We start from the raw sequence: 22,513 nt of genomic DNA, 5'->3' as shown, positions 1-22,513 counted from the left end.
CTGATTTTTTGTATTTTTAGTAGAAACGGTGTTTCACCATGTTGACCAGGATGGTCTCGATCTCTTGACCTCGTGATCCACCCGCCTCGGCCTCCCAAAGTACTGGGATTACAGGCGTGAGCCACCGCGCCCGGCCCATCACCAAATATCTTAAGTGAGCTACACTCATGTCTTTCCCCTACTCATAGGTTTATTCCTTAGCATTTGACAACTGTCTTTTTTTTTTTACCTCCCACTTTCTCCAGTCACTAGTGGCCTCTTAGTTGCCACACTCAGTGGCCTCTTCTTGGCCTTCATCCTTTTCAAACATTTCCAAAGCATCCGACTCTGTGTTAACAAGCCTCTCGTTGAATTTCTTTCTTCCCTTGGCCTAGATACTGGCTTTTCTCTTGTTTCTTGAACATCATTGAATCACCTTTAACCTAGTAAATGCAGAGGCCTTCCTAGGGTTGTACAAATAGCCTTTTTCTCTTCTTTGGCAAGTTTAACCACTTTCATTATTATTCAGTAAGAAGCAGATACCCAGTTCTGGGTTATTTTCAACTGCTTGTTTGATATCACCACCTAGAGGTGGTGCTTCCAAACCATGACATGGTCCTCCTAATGGTGGAAACACCCTTGCAGTCATGAAGATTCCACCTCAGTCGTCTTTGACTTCACCATCTTAACCACCATATTCAGGCCATTGCCACGTCCTTTCACTCCTCCTCCCTAGTCCCACTGTCTGCACTCTGGTTCATACTTCCATACTCTCCTGCACTTTGGCTGCTGCACCAGTTTTCTCCCTGGTATCCCTGCTTCCGGTCTCTGCCACTCTCCTCTCTTCCTACTCATCTTTCTGATTTCTAAATTCATCTTTCTGGGTTCTGTTTTCACCTCTTCTCAAAGATGTTCAAGTTGGAACTCTTGACTTTCTGCCTCCCATACCTGGTCCTTTCCTGGTTTTCCCCCATCTCAGTAAATGGCACCTTTTAGTAACTCAGTTCCTAAAGCCAGAAACCCAGCTTCAATATATTAGACATTTCTCTTTCTCTCATTCATCACATCTAAGTTTTGATAGTGCCCCTTCCAAACACAGCTCATTTTCTCTTTCCCCATCTCTCTCCCACCACTACCACACTGTCCAAACCATCATCAGCCCTTCACTGGATTTATGTAGTAAGTCTCTATCCAGTCTTCATGCTTCAACACTTCCCCCTCAATCCTCCTTTCTACACAGTAGCCACAATTATGTTTTTAAACTATAAGTTAGAGGCTGGGCATGATGGCTGATGCCTGGAATCCTAGCACTTTGGGAGGCTGAAGTGGGAGGATCACTTGAGTGAGTTCAAAACTAGTTTGGGCAACATAGCAAAATCCTGTCTCTACAAAAAATTTAAAGATTAGCTAGGCAAGATTGCCCATACCTGTCCCAGTTACTCAGGGGTCTGAAGGCAGGAAGATTCCTTGAACTCAGGAGTTCAAGACTGTGATGAGCTATGATCACTCCAGGGCACTCCAGCCTGGGTGACAGATCAAGACCCTGTTTTAAATATATATATATTTAAATATAGAGAGACAGATTATATTAGAATATATATAATATATATTATATATATCAGATTAGTGACATCAATAAATATATATAGAAAATTATTTCACTTCACTACTTAAAACTCATTAGTGATGGCCCTGCTTTACTTCTCCAGTCTCATCCTACTCCCCTTTCTGCACCCCGTGCCCCTGCACACTGTCAGTTCTGAGAACATGCCAAGCTCTTACCTGCTGCAGGCTCTTCCACTCACTTTAGTCCAGCCTTTTGAGCATTGGGCTTCTTCCAGTTCATCAGGCTTCAGCTTCCATGTCATCTCCTCAGAGAGTCCTTCCCTGACCACCTATCTGAAATAGTTCTCATCACAGCATTCTCTTTTATTACCTCATAATCCAAATCACAGTCCTCAGTTTTACTGCTAGTTTACTCATTTATTACCTAGGTCCAAAACCAGAATGTGAGCTCCATGAGAACAAGGAGCATCCCTAGCCCCTTGCATAGAATCTACCACCTAGCTGATGTTTAATAATGTTTGTGGATTGAATAAATATATCCATCAAAATATATTATGGCTTTCACATACTATGTAAAATTAAGTTCCTCAGTGTGATATTCAAGGCGCCAATAACCAGTCCTATATTCCAGAATATTCCTTGATACTTTCACACTTGACATCCTGATTGTTCATGTCCTACTATTTACCTAAAAATGCCCTCCTATCATCTTTACACTTTCTTTTTTTGAGTCTCACTGTGTCATCCAGGCTGGAGTGCAGTGGCACAGTCTTGGCCCACTGCAACCTCTGCCTCCCAGGTTCAAGCGATACTCCTGCTTCAGCCTCCCAAGTAGCTGGGACTACAGGTGCCTGCTAACCACACCCGGCTAATTTTTTTATTTTTAGTAGAGACAGGGTTTCACCATATTGGCCAGGCTGGTCTCAAACTCCTGGCCTTGTGATCTGCCCGCCTTGGCCTCCGAAAGTGCTGGGGTTACAGGTGTGAGTCACCCCACCCAGCTATCTATGTATCTTTTATGGCTCAGCTCTGCCTCTCACCCCTTCAAGGCTTCTCTCTATTTTGGGAATGAAAACTCAGCCAAAAGCCACTTTTGTAATTTCAAACAAACAAACTCTCCCCAGTTGCTTCAATGAGAAATGATAACCAACCACCTTCTGTTACATTCACTGTGATGTGTGACTCTCTCCAAGGACTGCACCAAATCACATGCACAGAGTTCTACATTGTCTCATAGTCTCAGCCACTGTAAAATCTTTCTTCTTGTTCTGCCCCCACAGGTTTTCTGTTCGCCAGAGCCACCTGCCAAGACTTCTACCCCAGAAGACTTCATCCGAATGACCAAGGGTATCACCATGGCAACAGCCAAGGCCGTTGCCGCTGGCAATTCCTGTCGCCAGGAAGATGTCATTGCCACAGCCAATCTGAGCCGCCGTGCTATTGCAGATATGCTTCGAGCTTGCAAGGTAGAAATCCCTGAGGCATTTTCATGGGGCAGCTTTGGGCCAGAACATAGTGGGAGAGAAACTATAGGGATCTGGGGGGCCTAAAGCTAACATATTGCTCTGGGGGACAGGAAGCAGCTTACCACCCGGAAGTGGCCCCTGATGTGCGGCTTCGAGCCCTACACTATGGCCGGGAATGTGCCAATGGCTACCTGGAACTGTTGGACCATGTGCTGCTGGTAAGGGAGGGAGTTGTTTGTTCCTTATACCAGCCTCTCTGAATACACAGGTCTCTTCCTGCAAGTCTCACACTCTGCTGTTTTGCTCAGATCTCCTTCCTACCTCATCCTCTATTTCCCAAATCTATTCTCCTTTCCAAGCCTCCCTTTCTCCCAGGCCCCATCCTTTTATCATGTTTGGTTCTCCCAATCACCTCTTCTTCCTCCTCTTTTTTCTTTTCTCTTCCCTTCTCACCTGACCACCCCTTTCTCTACCTTCATTGTCTCTTCTTTCTTCTCATCATTCTCCTTGCTCCTTGTCAGCCGGTGAGTGACACAGCCCCACTGTCTCCGTCATGTGTGCAGTGTGATGCATGGTGTGTGCTTAGATAGGGAGTGTGGTGTTTGAGGGCTGTGGTATGGAGCGCTCTAGGGATGGGGGTGAGGGGCTCATGGTCTGCCCTATTTCATAGATCAGGGTAGACCCTAAGATGTGATGCTCTTTGTCCCCTGCCCACTTCTTGCCCAGACCCTGCAGAAGCCAAGCCCAGAACTGAAGCAGCAATTGACAGGACATTCAAAGCGTGTGGCTGGTTCAGTCACTGAGCTCATCCAGGCTGCTGAAGCTATGAAGGGTGAGGGGTGGCCAGGGCCAGGGAGGGAAGGAAAACCCTTGTCGTGATGTGATCTCTGCTTCCTGGCTGGACCGCTCTGTGCTAGCCTCTGCCCATAGTCCCCAAGGTGCCAGGGCCTGGTGATATAACCATGTTCCCTGGTGCTTTTGACCTCCCCACTCTGCCTTAGCCTCTTCCCTCTTCCTTTATCCCACCAGGAACAGAATGGGTGGACCCAGAGGACCCCACAGTCATTGCTGAGAATGAGCTCCTGGGAGCTGCAGCTGCCATTGAGGCTGCAGCCAAAAAGCTAGAGCAACTGAAGCCCCGGGCCAAACCCAAGGTCAGTCCTGTTCCCCTCCTCCTCCCCCCACACCACGGCAGAATGTCCCCACCTTCAGCCCATCTCTGACTTTACATCTCTTTCTGCAACCTTTGTTTATTGCAGGAAGCAGATGAGTCCTTGAACTTTGAGGAGCAGATACTGGAAGCTGCCAAGTCCATTGCTGCAGCCACCAGTGCACTGGTAAAGGCTGCGTCGGCTGCCCAGAGAGAACTAGTGGCCCAAGGGAAGGTGAGTGCTTAAAACCCAGAAGAGGCCAGGTGCAGTGGCTCAAGCCTGTAATCCCAGCACTTTGGGAGGCCAAGGTTAGCAGGTCACCTGAGGTCAGGAGTTCGAGACCAGCCTGGCAAACATGGCGAAACCCCATCTCTACTGAAAATACAAAAATTAGCTGGGCATGGTGGTATGCGCCTCTAATCCCAGCTACTCAGGAGGCTGAGGAAGGAGAATCACTGGAATCCAGGAGGCAGAGGCTACAGTGAATCAAGATTGTGCCACTGCACTCCAGCCTGGGCAACACAGCAAGACTCTGTCTGGAAAACAAAAAACCCAGAATTACAGGGACGGGTTGTCACTTTGATTTCCACATCCACATCTGGAGCCAGTGAGTCTTTGAAGTAAGGAAAGTGCAGGTCTAAGCAGGCTCTCCTCCTTCCTCCAGGTGGGTGCCATTCCAGCCAATGCACTGGACGATGGGCAGTGGTCCCAGGGCCTCATTTCTGCTGTAAGTATGCAATACCTACTAGGTCTCTCTGAGTTTGAGAGACTTGAGAAGGCTGGAGAGGGGATGGACCAGGGCAAGGGGCATATTTTAAGCAAACACTCCTTGCTTTAGGCCCGGATGGTGGCTGCGGCCACCAACAATCTATGTGAAGCAGCTAATGCAGCTGTACAAGGCCATGCCAGCCAGGAGAAGCTCATCTCATCAGCCAAGCAGGTAGCTGCCTCCACAGCCCAGCTTCTTGTGGCCTGCAAGGTCAAGGCTGACCAGGACTCTGAGGCAATGAAACGACTTCAGGTGAGGAACCCTGACCCATCCCATTGTCCCTTGGGCTATACTGCTTCAAACTGTTACCCCTGAGATGTGTTTGTATGAGAGAATTGAGGGACTGTCTCAACTGGGATCCTACCTGAGTTCTCAACTTCGCTGCTTTCTCTCTGCCCAGGCTGCTGGCAACGCAGTGAAGCGAGCCTCAGATAACCTGGTGAAAGCAGCACAGAAGGCTGCAGCCTTCGAAGACCAGGAGAATGAGACAGTGGTGGTGAAGGAGAAAATGGTTGGCGGCATTGCCCAGGTGAGCTTCACCCCAGACACTGAGCGATACTGTCAGGAGGGCAGTCACATTGCCTGCACTGGTCCCAAATACCCTATACCCCTGCTGTGCATCCTCACTGAACTGAGTCTCCAATCCCCACCCTCAGATCATCGCAGCACAGGAAGAGATGCTTCGGAAGGAACGAGAGCTGGAAGAGGCGAGGAAGAGACTGGCACAGATCCGGCAGCAGCAGTACAAGTTCCTGCCTTCAGAGCTTCGAGATGAGCACTAGAGAAGCCACTTCTATTTAACGCAGACCCAGCCCAGAGACTGTGCCTGCCACTACCAAAGCCTTCTGTCAGGGCCCAACCTACCCCAACCCAGCACTACCTGAAGTGCCTGCCAAACCCCGGGGGCCTGGCCCCACCCAGTCCTGCCGCACATCTCCCGTCCTCTCCCCAATCCCAAGTGCCTTCATGCCCTAGGGCCCCCAAGTGCCTGCCCCTCCCCAGAGTATTAACGCTCCAAGAGTATTATTAACGCTGCTGTACCTCAATCTAAACCTGCCAGGGCCCCAGCCCACTCTACCCGCCAGCAGCTTCCACCAGTCCCACAGCCTCATCAGCTCTCTTTGTCGTTTTTTTATACTATCTTCCCCCACCCCCAGCTACCCATGGAGGCTGCAGAGTTGTAAGCTCCAAACAGGTCATGCTCTAATAAAAATGATTCTACCTACAACCTCTACCTGGCTTCAAGGGAGATAGAAGATTCCTCCCAGGGCAGTAGGGGAGAGTGGGATTGGGTTCTGCCACCCACCTTGATCCGGCATGAAATGGGTGAGGGGAAGACTGGCAGTCTGCCCCCTGAGGTCCCTTCCTCCTCCTTGCACCTGGACCCCTAAAGTTATCCATTAGGGAAGGTGTGCCTGAGAAATTATACTTCTGTTATCCCCACCTCACTGCCCAGCACCTAAGCCTCACCAGATGTTCTGATGCTGGGACAGCAGCTACTACAGCTCCTTGTAGCTACGAGGACATTCTGTTCTTCATAACTACCCGTGGTATATCAACAAATCCAGTCCTTGGCCAAATTCACATTTTCAAAAGAAGCTTTGCTAAAAATAATAAGCCTATAAATGTCTGAACCTAACAGAACTGTGACCACAGAATTGGTTGAAGCCATTAGCAAGCAAAAAATCCAAATTGAGGCTGCCTGGGGTAAGTAACTGCTTTTGATTGGGTTGGGGCACCCCTGCCTAGAGTAGCACTGAAAGGAAAAAGTTTGACCCATGTGTGAGAATTTATCGTTGGAGGGGCAGAGCACCCCTAATGGCCAGGCAGGTACTAGTAGCTCTGATCCTGCAGCCCTGCTAATCTGGTGGGTCAGTGCTTCTCTCCTTGGTGGCAGTCAGGGAGGTGGATGCTATGTGCTTCCACTTCCTCATCCACCCATTCTGCCCACACTGCATGAACTCTGAAAGTCGTCTTAGGTTGGCCACTATTTTCATGCATGATTCTTTAGTCAACCTTGCTGCCCGTTATTTCCTCAAGTAGAACACAAATACCACCCATCTGCTACTAACACCTTCTACTCCCACCCCATTGGGGAAAGTTTGAAGTAGATGGAATGAAGCTGGTACAGTGGCTAGAGCCTCTAATCCCAGCTACGTGGAAGGCTGAGGCAGGAGGACTGCTTGAGCCCAGAGTTTGAGGCTGCAGTGAGCTATGATGGTGCCACTGTGTGCCAGCCTGAGTGACAGAGTGAGAGCCTTTCTCTAAGAAATAAATTAGATGGAACTACTTTGTCCAGGACAGCCAAATGGGGATGGTGCCAACTTCCTACCAGCACTCCTGTCACCTGTGATTCATTCATTCAATATTTACTAAGCCATGCCTGTGCTAAGCACTAAAAAATTGAGATGTATTATCACCTCTCTGACAAAGAGGACTGGCAACTCTGGTACATACTGCAGTGGCTCCCTAATCCTAGATTCAGTGTCATGGCATCATGAGTTGAGGACCTTGGAGATCAAATCCCTTCTACAACCTCCCCAACAAGTGGCAGTCCAGACTCAACTCCGGCTATGAGCCCAGGACAGCTGCTTACTCCTGTTACCATTTCCCTGTCATGTCCTCAGGGACTGGGACCAATCACATACTTCCTACTAGTGCTATCTTGGGAGCCGTCTGGGGAGAGGCTTTAACAGTCATTAGACTAGCAGCTCTTCAAATGTGATCCTCAGATCCCTAAGGTTCCCTAAGACCTTTTCAGAGGTCCATAGGTCAAAACTATCTTCATAACAATACCAAAAATTATTTTCCTTAGCTGGGGATGGTGGCACAAACCTGTAATCCCAGCTACTCGGGCAGCTGAGGCACCAGAATCACTTGAACCTGGGAGGCAGAGGTTGCACTGAGCCAAGATCGCACCACTGCCCTCCAGCCTGGGCAACAGAGCAAGACTCAAAAAAAAAAAGTATTGATGAAGTAAACATGTATTAATTTAAACCTTAATCCCTGAGGAAAAGTCTTTTCAACATTCTGTATGATAAAGTAGGAAGTATGCATAAAGCACTTTGCATACAAAAGTACGATGGTTTTCTGGAGGAAATAACAGGCTGTTCTTTCAGTTGTGAGCTGAACTAGCTGCTGTTTCATGGAATGCCACATTTACTCAAAAGAATGACTGACAAACTGTGGTTATCAGACTTAGGTAGCTGGCAGAACTTTTCTGAAAAAAGGAAAAAAGTGAGTGTGTCACTTCAGGGAAAAATGTGACAGTGTTTGTTGCCAATGATACAATTCAAGCTTTCAAGTGAAAAATCAAATTTTGGAACACTTGTATTTGCTACATGAGCTTCACAGCTTCCCAAAATTTAAAACTTAAAGACTTTACTCTTCTCCAATATAATATTATGAAGAAAAACAATTTACTGTTGAAACCTATTGTGATTTTTTTTTAATTTTTATTTATTTATTTTTGAGACAGAGTCTCGATCAGTTGCTCAGCCTGAAGTGCAATGGTGCAGTCTCAGCTTACTACAACCTCCATCTCCCAGGTTCAAGAAATTCTCCTACCTCAGCCTCCGAGTAGCTGGGACTACAGGTGCCTGTCACCACACCCAGCTAACTTTTTGTATTTTTAGTAGAGATGGGGTTTTGCCATGTTGCCTAGGCTGGCCTTGAATTCCTGAGCTCAGGCAATCCACCTATCTTGGCCTCCCAAAGTGCTGGAAATACAGGCATAAGCCTGTAACCTGGCCTGAAACCTATTGTAATCTTTTAAGTTACATATAATGAAACATCAGTATTTGGAAAATCTGCATAGCTCAGTGAATCAATTATTTTCCATATGACCAGTGCACGGTGTTAGAAAATTATATATAGGTAAAATATCCAATCAAGGTGCAGTTCAGAAAAAAAAAGATTTTTTTTTTCTTGGGAAGACAGTCTTGCTCTGTTGCCCAAGCTGGAGTGCAGTGGCTTGATGTCGGCTCACTGCAGCCTTCTCCTCCCGGGTTCAAGTGACTCCCTTGCTTCACCCTACTGAGTAGCTGGGATTGTGCCACCACATCCAACTAATTTTTGTATTTTTAGTAGAGACAGGGTTTTACCATGTTGGCCAAGCTGATCTCAAACTCCTGACCTCAGGTAATCTGCCCGCCTTGGGCTCCCAAAGTGCTGGGATTACAGGCATGAGCCACCACACCCAGCCAAAACAACAGATTTTAATAGTACGAAAAGGTCATTGATATAGTTTCAGGTTCTACATTGCAACTAACCCTTAAGAAACTGCCAATTATCAGCCAGGCACAGTGGCCCACACCTGCAATTAATTCCAGCACTTTGGGAAGCTGAGGTGGGAGGGTAGCTTGAGCCTAGGAGTTTGAGACCAACATAGGCAACACAGTAGGACACCATGTCTTTTTTTAAAAGGCCTGGTGGCCCATGCCTGTAATCCAAGCACTTTGGAGGCCAAGGCGGGCGGATCACCTGAGGTCAGGAGTTCAAGACCAGCCTGACCAACATGGTGAAACTCCATCTTAAATTTCAAAAAAAAATTAAAAAAAAAAAAAGAAAAAAGCCAGGTATGATAGTGTACATCTGGAGACTGAGGCAGGGAGATTACTTGAGCCTGGAAGGTCAAGGCTGCAGTGAGCCAAGCTGTGATTGTGTCACTGCACTCTAGCCTGGGTGTTAGAGCCAGATCTTGTCTCAAAAAAAACCATAAGAGTCCAGGCCCGGCACAGTGGCTTATGCCTGTAATCCCAGCACTTTGGGAGGCTAAGGAAGGCAGATTACCTGGGGTCAGGAGTTCGAGATCAGCCTGGCCAACATGGCGAAACTCCGTCTCCACTAAAAATACAAAAATTAGCTGGGTGTGGTGGCTTATGCCTGTAGTCCCAGCTACTCGGGAGGCTGAGGCAGGAGAATAGCTTGAACCTGGGAGGTGAAAGTTGCAGTGAGCTGAGATCGCACCATTGTACTCCAGCCTGTGTGACAGCAAGATTCTGTCTCAAAATAATAAAAAAAATAATAATAGGCCAGGTGTGGTGTTTCACACCTGTAATACCTGCACTTTGGGAGGCTAAGGCAGGCAAATCACTTGAGGTCAGGAGGTTGAGACCAGCCTGGCCAACATCGTGAAACTCTGTCTCTACTAAAAATAGAAAATTTAGTCAGGCATGGTGGTGCCTGCCTGTAGTCCCAGCTACTCAGGAGGCTGAAGCATGAGAATCACTTGAACCTAGGAAGCGGAGGTTACAGTGAGCCAAGATCTCGCCACTGCACTCCAGCCTGGGCCACCGAACGAGACTATGTCTCAAAAATAAATAAATAAATAGGCCAGGTGCAGTGGCTCACACCTGTGATCCCAGCACTTTGAGAGGCCAAGGCAGGCAGATCACGAGGTCAACAGATCGAGACCATCCTGGCCAACTTGGTGAAACCTTGTCTCTACTAAAAATACAAAAATTAGCCGGGCATGGTGGCGGGCGCCTTTAATCCCAACTACTCAGGAGTCTCAGGCAGGAGAATCGCTTGAACGCTGGAGGCAGAGGTTGCAGTGAGCCTAGATCACACCGCTGCACTCCAGCCTGGGCAACAGAGTGAGACTCTGTCTCAAAAAAAAGAAAAAAGAAGGCCGGGCGCGGTGGCTCAAGCCTGTAATCCCAGCACTTTGGGAGGCCGAGGCGGGTGGATCACAAGGTCAAGAGATCGAGACCATCCTGGTCAATAAGGTGAAACCTCGTCTCTACTAAAAATACAAAACATTAGCTGGGCATGATGGTGCGTGCCTGTAGTCCCAGCTACTTGGGAGGCTGGGGCCGGAGAATTGCTTGAACCCAGGAGGCAGAAGTTGCGGTGAGTCAAGATCGTGCCATTGCACTCCAGTCCGGGCAACAACAGCAAAACTCCGTCTCAAAAAAAAAAAAGAAAAAAGAATAAATAAATAAATCTTTCCAACTACATAACTGTTGTGAGACCGGATTTTCTTCATATACAGTGCTTCAGACTAACCAACATATAGCAACAGATCAAGTACGGAAGCAGATATTAAGAATCCAGCTGTCCCCTCGGAAGCCAGAGAGTAAAGAGATTTGCAAAAATACAAAATAATTTCCATACTCTCACTAATTCGGGGAATGGGAATATAGTTATCTTTCATTTAGAACATTATGTTAACATGGCAATTGTGTAACGAGTTTATTTTTGTTATTTTTAATGAATTGATACATATTTAAAATTTTTCTCAGGTTTCATTTTAATATGACAAGGATTGGTAGATATAACCCACTTCAGCAAAAGCTGTTTGGGGGTCTTCAATATATTTTAAGAGTGTGAAGCGTTCTGTTCTAAGACCAAAAGACCCACACCATTTTTAACATATTTGAGTACCCAGAACCTGGTACATAAAAAACTCATCTGGCAAATGTTCACGAGTGCCAATTCTATGCCTGGTGCTGTGCTAGGCATTGGGGATTCAGAATTGAGAACAATTGTTTCTGTTGAGGACTCACAGACCAGCAGAGGTGCCAAACCATGTAAGAACAGTTATACCATGGGACTAGAATGAGAGTGAGAGCCTGCACCAAGAACACGCACCTATTAGGTGAGGCAGTGGGAAGAGAAGTGGCCAGGGAAGACTTCCCAAAAAAGTTGACACTTGATCTGAGTCTTAAGGCCACCAGGAATCAGCCAAGAGGAAGGGCATTTTAGGGAGAGGGAACAGAATACATAAACTGTGGAAGCTTTAAGAAAAGTGTGGCTATTTCCAGCTCCTGCATGTAGCTCATTATGAATGCAGTATGAGGTAAAAGTCTGAATACAGGGGGTGAGGTTGGGCATGAAAGGAGATGAGGCCAGAGAGGCAGGCAGGAGCCAAAACAACGGGCCTTCTATACCATATTAAGAAATGTGGGTTGTTGTTTTTTTTCTTCCTCAAAATAGGCGGGGCGCCCGCGTGCCTGTAATCCCAGCTACTCAGGAGGCCGAGTCGGGAGGATCACTTGAGCCCAGAAGTTCAAGACCAGCCTGGGCAATTAGCGAGCTCTCATCTCAAAAAAGGTCGGGGGACAGGGATTAGGAAGGGGTTTTGGAGGGTTTTAGATAATATTCGCATTAAATTTTAAAAGACATTTGGCAACAGTGTCGTGGAACAGTCAAATGAATGAGTTGAGGAACCAGAAGTAAGACTACAAAAGACTGAAGACTGGAGAAAAGGAGGGGCCAGAGGCCAGCCCAGACTGACCCGAAGAGGAACTTCATTGGTAGGAAGCAGCCTCTCCAGGATTAGGTGGAAGTGAGACGCGAAGGGCAGGGGAGTCCCAGTGGTCCAGCATAGGCTGCTGATGGATGAGGGGTCTTCCACGGAGTTAGAGAAACACTATGAGGTCAGGCCAGGGTTGCTCTCGGTGTGGCGCGCAGGCAGCTAAATACATCTGAATGCGTTTCCACGCCTCCTCCCCACCGTCCCGGCCTGCGGCTCCGGGTTCCCACGGTCCCCAGCCCACTGCAAAATCCAGGCCTCCCGCCTCTCCGCGACTGGAGGGTGAGGGCGAGACTAGCAGCTCCCTCCCCGCTTCCTCCGCTGGTTCTCTCCTCCCCTTCCCCCTACTCCGGGGCGGCTCTCCACTTCCTCTGCCCCCACCCCACCCCAGGGAAAAATGAAAACAAACACCTTCACGCCCCGCGCCTCAGACTCCCAGACCCGACGACCCTGCTCCGTCGGTGATTTGGCGGCACTGGTCCGAGAGGACACCTCGTCCCGGGCCCCCTACACCCCGCAGCTCAGCGACTCTACCCCTCGCCCCCCGCCTTCCCCGCCCCAGCTCGGCTCCGCCTCCCCACGGGGAAACATCCCAAAAAAGGGCAGAAAAGAAATTTCAGCGTAAAGTTGACCCACTGGGAAAGAGAGGAGCGTCGGCGGGGAGCAGAGGAGGAGAGGGAGGGCGCGCGGTGGGGAGAGGGGCCAGGCGAAGGCGGGGGCGGGGAGCGGAGGGGCTCGGGAAGCGTCCGGGTGGGAGCGGGGGCGGGGAGCGCGCTGTGACCAGCCGGGCCGCAGCCGCGTGGAAAATATGCGGGGCACGTGGGGGGCGGGGCGGGGAGCTGGGTCCCAAGCCGCCGGGCGCTCACAGGAAGGGCCTGGCTCCAGGGACTGGGAGGGGAGGCGAGGGAATGAGAGGTCAGGCCAGTCCTGGAGCCAGCAAGCCGGGTCAAACTCCGCACCGCCACTGGGGTTCTGGGCTCGCCTCCTGCCTCAGTTTCCCCAAGTCACCGATGAGACTCTGCTATCACCAGCACGTCGATAACAAAAACCTAGTGGAACTCAGGGTAAACTGAGGCACTCAAACTGCAGAGGAGCTCTGCCTCCCAAGAGACATTTAATCCGGGGGGATTTGCAGGAAACTTCTAAATTAAGGGTAGCGGCTGCTGCAGCTAAGGGGGAGCACGCCGGTCCCTGTGCCCGGGCAGCTGCCGTGAGCTCACGCCCCGAAATAGCCCCAGGGGCCCCAGCCGCAGCTGCCACTGGATCCGACTGTCACTCAGAGGAAGCCCGGAGCCCCCAGCCCAAGGGTCCCCTCTCCTCCGTAGCGTCGGGGTTTTTCCAGCCGACCGTCGGCTCCTTTTCCCTCCGACGGCTGGCGGGGTAGAGGGGAATTGGGGCGGGACCCCACGGGAGGCGGTCCCGAGTGGGTGGGCGCAGGGGGCAGCCGCGCCCCCCGGCCAGGCCTTGCTTCTGCCCCTACAAGGTTTGGGCCGAGGTGGGGGAGGGTCCTGATCGCCGGCTCCGCCCGGTCCCTCCCCGCCTTTTAGGCGCCCGCGCGGCCGGGACGTCCCAGTCCTGCTTGGTCCTCCTTGCCTGCCACCCGTGCAGCCAGTCGGCTCAGCCAGCCCAGTCGGTCCAGTCCTCACTGCCCGCCGGCCGGCCCACCCCCCACCACAGCCATGGACGCCATCAAGAAGAAGATGCAGATGCTGAAGCTGGACAAGGAGAATGCCATCGACCGCGCCGAGCAGGCCGAAGCCGACAAGAAGCAAGCTGAGGATCGTTGCAAGCAGGTGGGGGCCCGGCCCAGTGCAGCCTGCTTTCCCCGCCCCTGCCGAAGGCAGGGGTGGGTCGCTGCCATGGGTCCCCCAGCCTCAGGCCTGCCTGCCAGGGCTCTCTCCACCCAGTGTGGGGGCCAGGCCTTCACAATACCCTCAGGGCCTTCATCAGAGCCCCTTATCTCCCCTACCATAGTCTGGGGGAGCCCCAGGCCACTGGTTCCCACTCCTGCCCTTGCAGAGCATGTTGGTCCTGCTCCTTGGGTGTTGAAGTTTTCTCTGTACCCCCACCAGGTCCCACCAGTACCCTTGACTGGACTGCCCCCCTCTGTTATTCCTCTTCCATCCCAGTAGCCTCCAAATCTCTCTTGGTAGTTCCCCTACACACCCCATCTCCATTCCGGGCCTGGGCCCCCTCCCAGGCCTGGCTGACTGAGACCCCTCTGTCCCAGCTGGAGGAGGAGCAGCAGGCCCTCCAGAAGAAGCTGAAGGGGACAGAGGATGAAGTGGAAAAGTATTCTGAATCCGTGAAGGAGGCCCAGGAGAAACTGGAGCAGGCGGAGAAGAAGGCCACCGATGTGAGTGTGGACTTGGGGGACAATGGGAGGAGTTAGGGCACTGGGAAGGGGCCCCCTGGGCATGGGAATAAGGGGATAAGGGGACTTAGCTATCCCCAGCACCAGGACAGAAATGATTTTATCTCAGTAACCAGGGCTAGGGTACGCTTACACAAATAATCCAAGACAGTGGATAAATCAAAATCACCTACCACTTCCCCCAGAGGACTTAGTCCTGTAATTCTGTTTGGTTCCAGCTTTTAGAATGTACAGTGATCAAGCAGTGAGTCATTGCGGGGGTGGAAGGCATAAGAATTTGCCATCTACCTCAGTTAATCCTCCAGCTGAAATTGGAGAGGAGACTGCAGCAGTTTGGGGGTCGGGGGTGTGGGTATGAGGTACTAGCAGGCAGGAGGAGGGAGAGGGATCCAAAAATGAGGCCCCACTTGAGTTACAACCCTAAGGGGCCATTAGAAATTCCCTGGCCTTGACCTCTGGCTTCAGCAGCCTGGCTGTGCCCTGAGGCCCCAGCTCATGTTCTGAGGCTCCTCATTTATCCTCATTAAGCTGTCAACCTGGAGACCACGCCAGGCCACAGGGCAGAGGGACAGGGCCACAAATGCCAAAACAGCTACCTTGGCAGGACCTGTTTACCCTGAGATTTCTCTGTCCACCCCACAATCCCAACTAGACTTCACTTCCTGCCATTCCCAACCCCCACCTTAAGATAGGAGAATGGCCATATGATTTTGGACATGGCACTTTCCCCATTCTCTGCCTCAGTTTCCCCATCTGCCTTCCACCCAGGATTGTTTTAAGATAAACCTGTGGTTGGATTAGCATAAATTGTGGTCTGAACATCAGAGATGACATTGCTGTTTGTGTCAACTGCTCATGTTCCCAGCCCCCCACGGTTGGGCTTCTGTGACCTCCAGCCTCCAGTTTTGGTTCTCCACTAGTCCTGGCACTTGGGAGGGAGCTGACCTGCAGCTGCTAGCACAGACGACCCTGGGCATCTGACACTCTATAAATAACCAAGGCCCAGTGCAGCTGGAGGCAGGACTAGAAACCAAAGGAGCTGATGGGGGCTGGAGGCAGGGCGGGGGGACAGGGACAGAACTGGGGAGGCAGAGCAGCAGTGCCAGGAGCAGATAGGAAAGACTGCCCAAGCTTATTGTGTGACCTTGAACACAGCACTCAACATGGTGCCTCAGTTTCTCTTGCTTCCCATTTGTCTAACGGGGACAGTAGTGCCTGTCCTGTGGTTAAAGAGGAACGCCCATAACTGAGAAGAGTTTGAGGAACAAGAAATGGCACGTTATCAGTCCCATCATGAGGACCCCAGGACTTCCCAAACTTTTCAGAGTTGTCACCCCACCATCATGAAGAGTTTTTCTTTTATAGTTTCACTGCTCTCTAGGGTAGTCCTCCAATGTCCCCGAGAGTGATTCTTCCCAACCCCCAATGCTGTCCCCAGAATCCTTCCACACTGAGTCATCCGGCCCTGTGCCCATGATGGGCCCTTGTCACTCCAGGTGGCCAAGCTCCAGGTGCCTTCAGCACCTGGAGGATAAGCTACCATCTACTCTCTATATATGGTGCTATTTCTCCTACCCTATAGTCCTCTCAAGGATCTGCTTCCTATGCTCTCTGTCACAGTTGCTGCCCCCAGCTCCTTCCTCTACTTCCTTCCTCTACACAGGTCCTCTCTCCTTTCCACTCTGAAATCTCAGAGTCTCTGTGTCCTTGTTTTTGATGAAGAAAGAGAATAACCTGGCCGGGTGCAGTGGCTCATGCCTGCAATCCCAGCACTTTGGGAGGCCAAGGCAGGCAGATCACAAGGTCGGGAGTTTGAGACCAGCCTGGCCAATATTGTGAAACCCCATCTCTACTAAAAATACAAAAATTAGCTGGGTGTGGTGGTGGGCATCTGTAGTCCCAGCTACTTAGGAGTCTGAAGCAGAAGAATCACTTGAACCTGGGAGGCAGAGGTTGCAGTGATCTTAGATTGTGTCACTGCACTCCAGCCTGAATGACAAAGCAAAACCATCTCAAAAAATAAAAATATAAAAAAGAAAGAGGATAACCTAATATTTATGGAGTGCGGACCCTGTGCAGGCAGTGTGCTCAGTGCTTTCTGCATGTTATTTTACAATTTCCCAAACTTTGCTTATCATCAGAATCAGTCAGGGGCTTTAAAAAACAGAGAAGATTCCCAAGTCCCCACCCTACACATCTCAATTCAGTGGATCTAGCATGGAGTAAGAGAACCTGTTTCGTTTTATGAGCCTCACCAAGGGTTCTGTTGGTTAATTGAGTATTAAAAGCACTGCGTTATCTCAGAAGAGCCTTAAGAAGGAGGAAGTGTTATTGTTAACTCCAACTTGTGAAAGAGGAAACTGAGGCTTAGAGAGGCTAAATAAGTTGCCCAAGGTTACACGAGTGTTGAGTGGCTGAGCCATGGCTCAGACAAGCCTGACTCAGAGCTGATGCTCTTAACACCACACCGCACTGCTTCTCTCATTTTCCTTTGTTGGTGCTCATCTTGCTGTGCCCTTTATCTCGGTATTTGACCAGTTTTTATGGATCTTTTCCAAAACCCCCATGGTTTTGCCTCCTATTGCAAGCTCAGGGACTGAGTAGACATCCCTTACACTGCGCCTGCATTGCCCCCAGCTCTCTGCTGGCCTTGGCAGGGAGACCCTTGCTACAACCATGGTTGTCTTTCATAGGCCTGCCTCTTGGGCTTCTTGCTGGGAGTCTGCCTTGCAGCTGATGACAGATGGTATCACTGAGCTTAGTCTTTTTTTTTTTTTTTTGAGATGGGATCTCGCTATATTGCCCAGCCTGTCCTCCTAGGGTCAAGGTGAACTCCCACCTTAGCCTCCTGAGTAGCTGGGATTACAGGTGTGCACCACGGTGCCTGGCATCACTGAGCTTGATTCTGTGATGGGCTGGTCTTAGCAGCAGTGAAGTCTGGTTGGCCTGGTTCTTCCCCATCCCCGTACCTGGACCAGGCTTTGCTGTGAAGGAATCAGAGCTGCATCAGACCTGGCCCCAGCACTTGGAGTGCTCTCACGGGGAACAGGAGGACTTGTGTGCAGGTGACCTTCGGGAGACTAACCGTGCACGGTGCAGGAGAGGCCCTGCCGCTGGGGAGCAGAGCTTGTCAAGCTAGAAATACATATATTTTTTGGGTTTTTTTTTGTTTTTTTTTTAAACGGAGTTTTGTTCTTTTTGCCCAGGCTGGAGTGCAATGACATGATCTCATGTCACTGCAACCTCTGCCTCCTAGGTTCAAGTGATTCTTGTGCCTCAGCCTCCCAAGTAGCTGGGATTACAGGTGCACGCCACCATTCCCGGCTAATTTTGTATTTTTAGTAGAGACAGGTCAAACTCCTGACCTCAGGTGATCCACTTGCCTCGGCCTCCCAAAGTGCTGGGATTACAGGCATGAGCCACTGGTGCCCAGCCTGAATGCACATTTTTTACTGGAGCACAGTCTGGGCAGAAGATGATTGGTTGAGGAAAAATTACAGAGAATGTATAGAAACCAGGAAGTCTCAGTTCTTTCTGAGAAAAATCTTGACATCCTCTAGAGCCTCTCTGATCCTCATCCAAGGCAGACAAGGCCTTTTTGACCCCTGATCTCTGACCCACAGGCTGAGGCAGATGTGGCCTCCCTGAACCGCCGCATTCAGCTGGTAGAGGAGGAGCTGGACCGCGCCCAGGAGCGCCTGGCTACAGCCCTGCAGAAGCTGGAGGAGGCTGAGAAGGCAGCTGATGAGAGCGAGAGGTGATCAGGGGCCCCTGGGGGAGGACGGTCTGGGAGGGAGGAGGGACCCTGTCTCTGCTGGTCCTGACCCCGCACTCACCCTCTCGTGCCTCCCAGAGGAATGAAGGTCATCGAAAACCGGGCCATGAAGGACGAGGAGAAGATGGAGCTGCAGGAGATGCAGCTGAAAGAGGCCAAGCACATCGCTGAGGATTCAGACCGCAAATACGAGGAGGTGACAGCCTCGCCCCTCTGCCTGCTCACTGCCCAGCCCACAGCATACCCAGTCCTTCTCTGCTGATTTACCCTCTCTTTCTCACTCCCCACAGGTGGCCAGGAAGCTGGTGATCCTGGAAGGAGAGCTGGAGCGCTCAGAAGAGAGAGCTGAGGTGGCCGAGAGGTAAAGATTCCCCGGGGGGTGGCATGTGAGCCCCTTGGCACTGGGGCCGTCCATATAGTGGGGAGGGAGTGTCCTAGGCTTGGGGCCATAGGGACAGCCCCTGTTCTCTGACCCCTGCCCGCCGCCCCCAGCCGAGCCAGACAGCTGGAGGAGGAACTTCGAACCATGGACCAGGCCCTCAAGTCCCTGATGGCCTCAGAGGAGGAGGTAGCAACCCCTCTGAACCTTTCTGGGCAATGGCACCTTCTCTCAGCTCACCTTCCCTCCATCTCAGCACCACAGGCTGCTCTCTCCCAGCTGCTGGGGATTGGGAAGGGCCTGGGGCTTCTGAGCCCTGCCTGCTGTCACTCTCACAACTTTGCTCTTCTCTTCTCTCCTCTACCCGTCCCCCACTGTGCCATCTCCACTGTCTGGCTTCACTGTGCCCTCACACCCCGCTCCCCCTGCCACACACCCCCTGCAGTAAATGTGGGGACCTAGAGGAGGAGCTGAAAATTGTTACCAACAACTTGAAATCCCTGGAGGCCCAGGCGGACAAGGTAGAGGGGAGCAGAGGGGCAGTGAGGATGGGGTCCCACAGGGGAGGGAGGTGAGGGGCCCAAGGCAGGGAGGGGCTGGTGTTCAATGGAGGCAAGATGGCCAGGAGCCTATGGGGTGCAATGGAGAAATGAAGGATTTGTGGTGGTGCTGTACTGATGGTGTGTGTATGTCCCCAAAAGTATTCCACCAAAGAAGATAAATATGAAGAGGAGATCAAACTGCTGGAGGAGAAGCTGAAAGAGGTGAGAGTCCTCTTCCAGTTCCCAGTGTCTCCTCAAGCCCCCCTTATCCTTGTCAGAGACTGCCTGTGGTACGACACTTGAGGAAAGGGATGGGCAAGAAGCTTGACTTGGGCAGTGGTCTGTGGGAGGGCCTAATTCTTTCCCATTTCTCCCATCCTGCCTTTACCCCCCAGGCTGAGACCCGAGCAGAGTTTGCCGAAAGGTCTGTGGCAAAGTTGGAGAAAACCATCGATGACTTGGAAGGTAAAAGGAATACTCTCTCATATCCATGAGCCTTTATAAGTAGGTCCACACCTGCCGTGATTATCAGTCTGTTTCTTACCTTCTCATCCCATTTTATTTGCCACCAATAAACTAGGGTTGAACCACCCAGCCTAGGACTCTACCAACTCCCCAATTCTGTGGGCCATGTCTACAATTCAAGTAATTGTAGCTGTCCACAGGGCAACAACTCCAGTGCTTCTCAAATTTCAGCATGCATGAGAATCACTGGGAGAGTTTTAAAAACAGATTCCTAGGCTCTGCCCCAAAGTGATTGCTGACTTTCGGCTGGAGGATTTGCATTTCTAGCCAGCTCTCTGGTGCTGCCAATGCTGCTGGTCCCCAGGCCACACTCTGAGTGGCTCCCATATTAGATGATTCTGTCCCTGAGTGTAACACAGTAGAGTTCTAGCACAGAGACTGCCTTATTAACTAGAGAGCTTTTGATTGAACATTTAGGTCTGCATGTCAACATTAATAGAAAATACAATTTTAAGCTAGATTGGACAAAAACAAACATCAGATATTTGTGAGTCTGTGACTATTTCTATTGTTGATGGTGTTGTGGCTAAAGTTGCCTTTCCCTTTTATTCTGTGATAACCCTTTCACTTTCCCACTTCTCTCGCTTCCAGCCTTCTCAGGCAAGCTCCAATTTTACCTCCAGCTTTAGGAGGTTTGCCCTTTCTGGCTCCAGCACACTCCCTCTCCCTGCTAAGCAAGCACTCCTGCTTGTCCGGAGCACTGTGCCCACAGCTCCCTGGGGAGGCAGGAGCTCCTGCGGGTAAAGCCAATGTAGGGTACAGAGAAGGAAAGAAAAGAGATGGGGTAGAAAGGGGGAGAAGGAGTTCCTGACAGCCGTCCAGCCTGTTCCCTGGCCTGCCGCTCTCACTCTGTCTTTGTGCACCTCTGATTCTGTTTTTCTTTCCATTGCCTTCTCTCCTTCCTTTCCTCTTTCCCTCCACTCCCTCTCCCACACTCCCACCTTGTCCCCTCCCTGGACCCCCCCAGACGAAGTCTACGCCCAGAAGATGAAGTACAAGGCCATTAGCGAGGAGCTGGACAACGCACTCAATGACATCACCTCCCTCTGAGCCCCATGCCAGTGTGGCCACCTCAGCCCTCTTCTCTCCTCTCCTTTCCATTCTTTCTATGGGGAAGGGAGCAGGCAGGAGGAGCAGAAATTGCCAACATTGCACAGCCAGGCTGGGAGCAGCCTAGGGAGAACCTCCATCATGTCCACCACCCACTCTGGCACTGGCTTCATCCTTTACCTATCCGCCTCCATCCCCCTTCGCTGCTCAATAAACTCTGAACTTGGTCTCCATGCTGTTTTCCTGCCCTCCAGAGAGCACCTCTATCACCACCACGGAGCACTGGTTCACTCCTGAGACCCTGGCTCTTACAGACACCCCCACCCACTGCACTGAGCCCACCCACCAAACAATATGGCCCACTCTGAAACCCCTCTGCACGGGCACTCCCAGGCTGTCACTCTCTGACTCACTGCTGCATGCGGGCACATGTGACCCTGTCAAACACCATGACCCCCTCTGGTGCCAATCACTGACCTCAGAGTACTTAGCTGGGGTTCCAGGATCAAATAGAGTGACTGGAAAGGAAATGGGATGGTGAGGTACAGGGCAGGGGCAAGAAGGTGGCAAAAGGGCTGGAATGGAGCTTGGAAACATGTTGGATGTCAGCAACATGGGGCTTTCACTGCATCAGCAGGTCTGTTTTCTACCTCAAGTCTGTCTGGCCCTCCCTTTCCTGGCTGAGTCTTTGTCTTACCTTCTGTCTCCAACTTTCTTAAATCTTCTAAAGAAGAGGATAAAGCAGTTGATGACTCAGGCCTCCCCACCCCCACCTCCATGACCACAAGGCCTTGAGGTATCCACGTCCATCCTCTTCCCCTCATCATGGTCAATCCAACCATTTGCCCCTGCCATGGGGCCTTGGGGTCCCTGAATGTATGTGTCTTTCTGTGTCTCCTGACCCACTCCATGTCTATATGTCACCTTCCCTGCCCCTGCCTCCCCACATCTCCCCCTCGTGTCTCCCTCCCACCTCACCTGCCGCTTCCCCTCACAGAGACCTTGGCCAGTGCCAAGGAGGAGAATGTCGAGATTCACCAGACCTTGGACCAGACCCTGCTGGAACTCAACAACCTGTGAGGGCTGGCACCGCCCCCAGCCAGGCTATGGTTGCTGCCCCAACCCAATAAAACTGATGTTACCAGCTTCTCAAGGCCCTTTAAGCCTTTCTTTGGTATTGGCAATGGAGTTTGAAGGACCCCTGAATGAGCAGGGCCTGGGTCCTTGCTCTGCAGTGGGACCTCCTTTTCAGGGAAAACTGTGGGATGCGGGGGCCTAGGCTTATTGAGAAGGGGCTGTGAATAGGCCATATGAAGCAGGAAGTCTGATAGGTCTGGGGGACATCGTGGCCCTTGTTCCCTACAGGCAGAGGAGTTGCTATCCACAGCAGCGCCCTGTTCCAGCAGGCAGCTGGGCCAGACGGCACATCCTGAAGCAAAAACTGCAAGAAGTGACACATTTTCCTTGAGCAGGGTGAAAACCCAAAAGCCTGAGTGTGATGTTAAGCCTAGGGCTGCTCTCTGCCCTACCCATCAACACATATACTGCACACACACGGCCATCCCAGCAGGATCAGTCATTTCTGTCCTCTTCCTGATAACATCTGTGGTAGGCAGAATAATTCCCCTTCTCCAAAGATGTCCATGTTCTAATCCTGTGCAATATTGTTATTTTTTTTT

At 50.9% G+C, this 22,513-nt stretch overlaps 2 protein-coding genes and 1 long non-coding RNA gene across 8 annotated transcripts in view; 2 read left to right on the top strand and 1 right to left on the bottom strand.

Moving 5' to 3' along the window:
• The window catches only part of TLN1 (talin 1), a 35,666-nt gene extending 29,503 nt beyond the window's left edge, over window positions 1-6,163 (top strand). For 2 of the 3 annotated variants that reach the window (XM_037743677.1, XM_037743678.1), the window contains exons 49-57: window positions 2,826-3,011; window positions 3,122-3,229; window positions 3,738-3,843; window positions 4,041-4,165; window positions 4,271-4,396; window positions 4,827-4,889; window positions 5,001-5,183; window positions 5,332-5,460; window positions 5,588-6,163. In XM_037743677.1, coding sequence (XP_037599605.1) covers window positions 2,826-3,011; window positions 3,122-3,229; window positions 3,738-3,843; window positions 4,041-4,165; window positions 4,271-4,396; window positions 4,827-4,889; window positions 5,001-5,183; window positions 5,332-5,460; window positions 5,588-5,713 — 1,152 coding nt within the window. In that variant the 3' untranslated portion in view covers window positions 5,714-6,163. The remainder of the gene's footprint in view (window positions 1-2,825; window positions 3,012-3,121; window positions 3,230-3,737; window positions 3,844-4,040; window positions 4,166-4,270; window positions 4,397-4,826; window positions 4,890-5,000; window positions 5,184-5,331; window positions 5,461-5,587) is intronic. The other variant, XM_017543113.2, reaches the window with a different exon arrangement.
• A 7,470-nt stretch (window positions 6,164-13,633) lies between these two features.
• On the top strand, window positions 13,634-21,983 carry TPM2 (tropomyosin 2). 4 transcript variants are annotated; one of them, XM_037743686.1, is made up of 9 exons: window positions 13,634-13,982; window positions 14,420-14,545; window positions 18,187-18,320; window positions 18,417-18,534; window positions 18,629-18,699; window positions 19,163-19,238; window positions 19,419-19,481; window positions 19,655-19,724; window positions 20,752-21,067. In XM_037743686.1, exons 1-9 carry the CDS (start codon window positions 13,869-13,871, stop codon window positions 20,832-20,834), a joined length of 855 nt encoding a protein of 284 aa, XP_037599614.1. In that variant the 5' UTR covers window positions 13,634-13,868; the 3' UTR covers window positions 20,835-21,067. The 4 variants fall into 4 exon arrangements, with proteins under 4 accessions (XP_037599614.1, XP_017398594.1, XP_017398596.1 ...); XM_017543105.1 differs by lacking the exons at window positions 19,163-19,238; window positions 20,752-21,067 and adding exons at window positions 18,831-18,906; window positions 21,832-21,983 and having other exon boundaries at window positions 13,635-13,982; XM_017543107.2 differs by lacking the exon at window positions 20,752-21,067 and adding an exon at window positions 21,832-21,983 and having other exon boundaries at window positions 13,740-13,982.
• Window positions 19,580-21,916, bottom strand: LOC119473326. Its single transcript, XR_005202532.1, has 3 exons — window positions 21,830-21,916; window positions 21,051-21,056; window positions 19,580-19,716 (listed from the first exon to the last, which is right to left on the bottom strand). It is a non-coding gene; the product is annotated as an uncharacterized LOC119473326 (long non-coding RNA).
• Window positions 21,984-22,513: the final 530 nt, after the last annotated feature.

The sequence above is a fragment of the Cebus imitator genome, unplaced genomic scaffold (genome assembly GCF_001604975.1).
Source record: "Cebus imitator isolate Cc_AM_T3 unplaced genomic scaffold, Cebus_imitator-1.0 Scaffold149, whole genome shotgun sequence".
Taxonomy (NCBI): domain Eukaryota; kingdom Metazoa; phylum Chordata; class Mammalia; order Primates; family Cebidae; genus Cebus; species Cebus imitator.
The sequence above is the reverse complement of the archived record's forward strand: the minus strand, read 5'-3'. Positions and strand labels throughout refer to the sequence as shown.

Bases quoted from the DNA above. Each gene is read 5' to 3' on its own strand.
- TPM2 (XM_017543105.1), top strand. From the start codon at position 13,869: ATGGACGCCATCAAGAAGAAGATGCAGATGCTGAAGCTGGACAAGGAG. The intron at 18,700-18,830 runs GTAAAGATTCCC...CGCCGCCCCCAG, and splicing joins AGAGCTGAGGTGGCCGAGAG to CCGAGCCAGACAGCTGGAGG. The intron at 19,725-21,831 runs GTAAAAGGAATA...TTCCCCTCACAG, and splicing joins AACCATCGATGACTTGGAAG to AGACCTTGGCCAGTGCCAAG.